The 6,510-nt window shown below is 44.5% G+C and overlaps 1 protein-coding gene across 1 annotated transcript; it reads left to right on the top strand.

The window, feature by feature from the left end:
- The first annotated feature begins 1,509 nt into the window (after positions 1-1,509).
- On the top strand, positions 1,510-5,060 carry TMEM265 (transmembrane protein 265). Its single transcript, XM_044448017.1, has 2 exons — positions 1,510-2,088; positions 3,650-5,060. Exons 1-2 carry the CDS (start codon positions 1,882-1,884, stop codon positions 3,809-3,811), a joined length of 369 nt encoding a protein of 122 aa, XP_044303952.1. The 5' UTR covers positions 1,510-1,881; the 3' UTR covers positions 3,812-5,060.
- The last annotated feature ends 1,450 nt before the right edge of the window (positions 5,061-6,510 follow it).

The raw sequence follows: 6,510 nt of genomic DNA, 5'->3' as shown, positions 1-6,510 counted from the left end.
ACTGCCACCTATAATAACACAATGGGTGGAGGATTTATTTAATTGTTCAATTATTGAACTGGTGGCATTTAGGTGTAATGGATAAATATATGGATTTGGGGAGTGTGCTTTGTTGAAGTCTACACATAATTACTTTACTGGTAGTATGTTCCGTGTTAACATATACATATATATAATATACATGCAATTAGTGCTATGGATCTTTTACATTTGATTCAAAAATTGTTTATCCTTTTCTCCCTCCCACCGCATTTAATAGCATGGTTTGGTTACTTTTGTATTGCACAACAACCACCACAACGAATAAAAATAATATTAACCCGTTTGTCTTCGGTCATTCAAATAAAGCACAAGAGTGGAAGCATACTTAACTTTTGCCTCTCAAAATTTTCTTCACACAATAGGTAACAGCATGGTACCTATGATCCCTCAGCTCTGGGGAGTCAAGTCTTGCACTGGAGTAATAACAATGAGTAGCACACCTCAACCTTCCCCCAGGATCAAGTGATAATCGGGTAGTAGTGCACCTCTCTGAACAGTCAGGCAGCCAAGCCGCAAGGCTTTATGCTGGGTCTGAACCATTTTCTTAGGCCTGTAGCCTTTAGATGTTGCTGCTTTTGTAATTGTCACCAGCCCCAGCTGGTATGGACTGTGGCCTGGAATGATAAAGAATTGTAGTCTGGCAACATTTGGAAGGTCACCGGTTTCCCACCCTTGTCCAAGAATCAACATACTTTCCTAACACCCAAAGGTGGAGCAGGTCGTGCACTCGTTATGTTGTCTAAAATTGGCTTTCCTCAACCAAGTGCCCTCCAGATGTTTGGGACTTCAGCTCCCATCAGCCCCAGCCAGCACAGTCAGGAACCCTGCAGGGTGTAGCACCAGGTTCAGCAAGATGGGCCAAACCATACAGGAATGAACAAGAGTGCTCTTGCCACCTCAGTCGGGCTATTTGCTTGTTAGAATAATTGAATATGGAGATACTTCTCAAGCTCAGAGTGCAGCTCTAAAAGAGGGAAAGGAAGTTCGAAATAATTGACATGGTTTTGCACAGGCCTTGGAAAGTTTTCTGTCACAGGGTGCAAGAATGTGCACAGACTGGTTTCTTAGCTGTCCTTGAATTGCCTGATAGTGGGAATCTTGTGTGAAACTCGCCATGTGCTGAGGCGTGCCTATATTTGAACTTGTCTGAGCCATTTCTCGGATAAGAGTTGTTTCCTTTTGTACTGTTGCTGCCAATCCCAGAGCAGCATGTTGATGACATGCAGTTGAAATATGTTCATGGTACTTCCCAGGGAAGCAAACAGAATCGTAAAAAAGCTATAGAAAATGAACTGGTCATGCTACACCTTTGAGGACTGTAACCCAGTTTGGCTCGCAGAACTCGTGTGTGCTGTGCTAATTTGGGTTTAGACTGGTAGGTAAAGCTGAACGAGGGACTACAAATGCACACTCAGGATGGTGAATGAAATCAAAGTTTATTGATAAAGAAGTACCAATGGCTTACAGGAAAGCTTAGAGGATCACAGTTGGTGCTCCTGCTTCTTTTTAAAAGATTGCTTCAGATGGATGAATCCTCAAGACCTTGTCATTCATATAATGCCTTTTATTGGTGAAAGGTGTTTTAAAATGCCACGTTCCTTTTGGCAAAAATCTGGTGAGGTCTGGCATCATTAACAACCCATTGCTTTATGCAAGAGAGGCTGAGTCTGGGGAAGAGGGAGTTCTTCTTGGAACCATCCAGGTGGGATTCAGAACAGTCTCCCAGAGCAAATTCTCAGCTGGCTGTCATCACCTCCTGGCTTTGAATTCTGAATCACAAAAGCAGACTAGGATCCTCACAGCACCCTTCTTCAAGCAACTTTACATGGACCTGTTGCCATGGGAGAAGAGATGGAGCTCAGTAATGGAGGATTTGCTCAAGATGGGGCAGAGATGGTTCCAATGACCACAGCAAGCACCACCCAGGGGGATAACCCTACAAAGCTGCCGCCTCTGCATTTGCACAAACTTCGCAATCTGGCAATAGCTAGCATCATCTGTGGCTGTTCTTGCATCGGAGTCCTTGCACTGATCTATGCCATCAAGGTGAGCTACATGTTCCTGTGACGGGAACTTGTGGGGGGCAGCAGGGAGACAGGATGGTTGACTTTGTATTTCTACTCCTGCATTGTCATAAAACAGGTGGGCAACTTCAACGAAGTGGATGGCCCCACCCCCCAGTCACCTGTGGGTCAAATTACATCAGGGACACAATCTGATTTCCGGCCAACATACTGTGTGTCTGGCATCTCTCCTGGGACCTTGCTTTGCTGCACCCTGGTATCCCTGATGGGGAGAGGCTGCATCAGGGACTGGGGGAGTGCTCTGGCCACCAACTCCCCTGAGGATGCTTCACTTGTGGCTCCTTCCCATTCAGTAGCAGGGATTTCTCCAGGCATGGGGCTCAGAGGTATTTAGGAGCCCTTTGGACTCCTAGAATTAATTTATTTTTAACTATGATTTTAGCCCAACTTTTTTCCTGCAAGGAACCACAGGCTGCTCTGCCTCCTCTTCCTCTCCATTTCATCCTCAGGGGAAACTTGTGAGGAAGGTCAGTGCCTGCCCCAGATTCCTCTGTGACCTCTCTGGCTCGCTGATGGTGGTGGACACCTGGCTCTTGAGTGGGCTGCTGCACTGTTTCCCCCACACTCGCTCCTGGGGGGCAAATACTTCTAGCCTTGCCCTCCCCATCCTTGTGCTGAACAAATAGGCTGCATATGCATTCCAGGCAGGTTGGGTCTACCTCCTAGGAGTTCAAGGAGAGGTAATAAGAAATGTTAAGGGCTCCTGGCTATAGCTTATAGTTGGCTCGCACTTGAATCGCTTCCTTCAAAGAACCATACCTCAAAGAGAAAAGCACTGGACTATTCACTCTATTTATTTTATATGGCAAAAACCCCTGGCTAAAAACAAGTTGTCCTTTGATAATTAGGAGTTTCTGTGAAATTGGGAACTGGACAGTGGGTTCTGTCAGATTACTTTCTAAATAAATCGTATATTTTAAGTCTGTCTGGGCAAAATATCCCTTGAGCAGAGCATTACTGACAAAAGGAATTACTTCATCTCTGCCCCACCCAAGTTAGCACTCACTGCACTGAAATCTCCTACATACCTGTTATGCCAGGAAGCTGCCAGGAATGTTTGGTGAAGATGTCATATCCTGGAGAAAGGGAGAGCTCTTATTTTCTGTGTGGCTTTGTGATTCAGAAAAAGGTGGTTCAGAGAAACCTGAGGTGCCTTGGAAGGGACATCAGGGCTTCCTCAATGAAAAGATAGCTCTGAGAAAGAGATTCCCTAAAGAAATACAAAAATAAATTTTCCTGTCCAAACTGACCTTCCTCCCAGGTCACTTCGCATGGTTCATAAGTACTGGGTGTAGCGCCAAATCTATCTGGGGATGGGAAGATGGCTGGCTGGGGGACCCTTGGAGTTGCAGTCCAGCACAAAAAACAGAAACAAAAAATTCTGGTAGTTCTACCATGCACTTCAGCAGGTGAGTGCATTTAAGAAAGGTTAGGCTAACAGGAACAAACTCAGAATACAGAGGGACTTTCTTCAAAACTCTAGCAACTAATTTTCTGATGACTCTCAATTTTCTCTTGTTTAGGCAAGTGAGAAGCAAAAAGCCGGTTCCCAAGATGTTGCAGCTTACTGGGCCCGGAAATCCCGGCTTATGTCTGTCTTCAGCATTGCTGTCTGGCTGTGCCTTCTCATTCTGGTGCCCCTGTTAGTTATCCTCGTCTCTTACATCTTCGCACAAGCTGAATGATGACCCACACCAACATGTGACTTTGAACTTCCAAGATCTCTGTTTCTTACTGTATTTTCCCCATCAGGATATATCCTAAGAGGTCATTAAGCAAGACTGCCTGCCATGGTGCCGTCTCATTTCCGTTGGCTTTGTGAGCATCAGAGAAGAGAGCAGTTGTTACTTTGTCTTGTATTTGCAGACATCTTATTGGGGTGCATCAAGGTCCTCCTTGGGGCACTTCTCAATTGAAAACGTGCACACGCTGGAGAGCAGCTCTTTAGAGCTATGGAGTATCAAAAAACGGAAGCACAGGATATGCTTTCATTTCCTTTTTGTGCTGTTTTCTTCCATCAGAAACTATCCTGCTGCTGTGGTCTGGTGTTTTTTTAATCGTTGGTTGGATGTCTATTACGCAACATGCTTTTGACTGAATGGCTAAAACAACTTAGAAGACTTTGCTTGAAATCCCTTCTTGGATGTAGCCTCTTTTGGGTCCCACTGTTCTCCACCTCACTTGTTCATGCAATATCCTAACCTCATAGGATTGTTGTGAGAGCAAATAAAATAAGATAATTCTGCACACGAGAGCTCTCCACAGGAAGAAAATCATTATTGGCACTTGGAATAGAGCAAGCTTCTCCAATCTCTCTTGTTCGACTGCAAGTGCCATCATTCCCAGGTAGCATGGACTCTGGTACAGAACTGTATTTCTTATTACCGTTAACTGTAATGGACTTTTTGTTTCATACCCTTTTTCAAAGATAAGCCACTTGTAGTAAATGCTACTTAGCCTGAATACAGATTCCTGTAAAATAGCAATGTGAAAAACTGGCACTGACAATTCCCGCCACTCTGGCTGATGTGGATGAGCAGTATCTTTTGTCAGATCAGGTTTATAGATAGTTACAGTCTTTCAGCAATGCAGGTAGAATGAAGAAGGATGTGCATCGTGGCGCCTTAACAACCTGTTACAAGCTCAAGCTTTCGTAGGCTAGAGTCTATTACATCCGATTCATGAAGTGTTACCCTCTGTTGGCATGAGAATGTGCGCAAGTGTGTGTCTCTTTGAAAGGATATAAGAGACTAATAATAATAATCAGGAAGTTCAGCTAAAAATATCATTAGGTTGAATTGTACGTGAATGCAAAAATGCTACCTCCTTGTCAACCACAAGAAAGAAAGGGAGCAGTGGGTTGCAAACGGTGTGGGGGAAAGGCCTGCTCCATTGTACTTCCTGTAATGACTAACTATACAACTGAGCACAATCTACTAGAAATAAATATGATTTAAAAACAAGGAAGTACTTGCTCATGAATATGTTTAAGGTGCAGCTCTTTCTGAAATATAATCAAATCCTTCATGAGAAGAACTGTTCCTCTAAATGTTCTTAAGATTAGAAGACAATGGAGTTGTCCCAGTCAGCTGAGTAACCTACCCTGTCTTCAGAAACCAGTACCATGAGGAATGCTGAAAATGGCTGGCTGGGGAATGTTTGGAGTTGTAGGACATTTTCCTGTCTAAACATGCAGAGGACTGAACCTGAAGATCCTAAGGGCACCTTTGTTGCCCTCATAGAATCGTAGAATAGGAACGTTGGGAGGGGCCAGAGGGCCACTGGACCCAACCCCCTGCTCAGTGCAAGACCGCAAGTTAAAGCATTCCTAACAGATGGCTATCCAACTGCATCGTGAATGCCTCTAGTGTGGGAAAGCCCCACAACTTCCCTAGAGCATTGGTCATTGATGAAGCCTAAGCAGTGTTGCTTAGCCAGGAACTAGCACTGTACTTCATGGGATTTGGATGTGATACCTCTGTTAATGCAGCCCAAACTAGCATTTTCTTTCTCTGTAGCTACATCTCTGAAGACTTCAAAAGCTGCAGTTTGTGCAGAACGTGACAGCCAGATTAATAACTGGGACCCGTAGATCTGAATATATAAGACTGGTTCTGGCCCGCTTGCACTTTTCAGCCCAGAGTGCCAACCTATCAAGACCATCTTGAATCTTGTTTCTATTTTCCAGGGTATTAGCTACTCCATCCAATTTTGTGTCATCTACAAATATGATAAGTATTCTCTGTACCTCCTCATCCAAATGGTTAACAAAAATGTCAGAAAGCACTGGTTCTAGGACTGAACTCTGCAGTACCCCACGCATCCTCTCTCCCAGTTTGAGAAGCTGCACTGAGAAGCACCCTTGGAGCCAACTTTGTAGCCATTTGTGAATCTACCTGATAGTTATTCCCTCAGGCCCACTTTTAGCTAGTTTGCTAATCAGGATATCATGGGGCACTTTGTAAAAGGACTGTTGAAATCCAGATATATCATGCCCAAGGTTTATAATTCTCACAGCTCACCAGGAAGTTTCCCTAATCTAGAGAGAGACAGAGAGAGACTGAAGCCTTGAGAAAACTCTGAAATGTTTCTGCTGCAACAGCCTAAGCTAGAAGTCAAATCATCCAATGTGCCTGGATGCAAGGAAAGGGATTCTTTAGTGCCCAAGCAATCCTTTCCTTTATGCCCAGATGCAGCTACTCCTGGGATGTCTGTGTTCTATCGACTAATTACTGTGTAACAGCTTCCATCTTTTCTTACCCTATGGATGTCGTACCATATACCAGCAGGGGAGAGAACATAGAGAACCAGTGCAGCAGGTAGATGGTTGGCCTGGGGAGCTCTGGGTTCAAACCTCCCCCAGTTATGAAGCTGTCTGGGGATC

This window comes from Varanus komodoensis, unplaced genomic scaffold (assembly GCF_004798865.1).
Source record: "Varanus komodoensis strain SLA01 unplaced genomic scaffold, ASM479886v1 scaffold53, whole genome shotgun sequence".
NCBI classification, from domain to species: Eukaryota; Metazoa; Chordata; class Lepidosauria; order Squamata; family Varanidae; genus Varanus; species Varanus komodoensis.
Note: the sequence above shows the minus strand (reverse complement) of the source record. Positions and strands in the feature narration are given on the sequence as shown.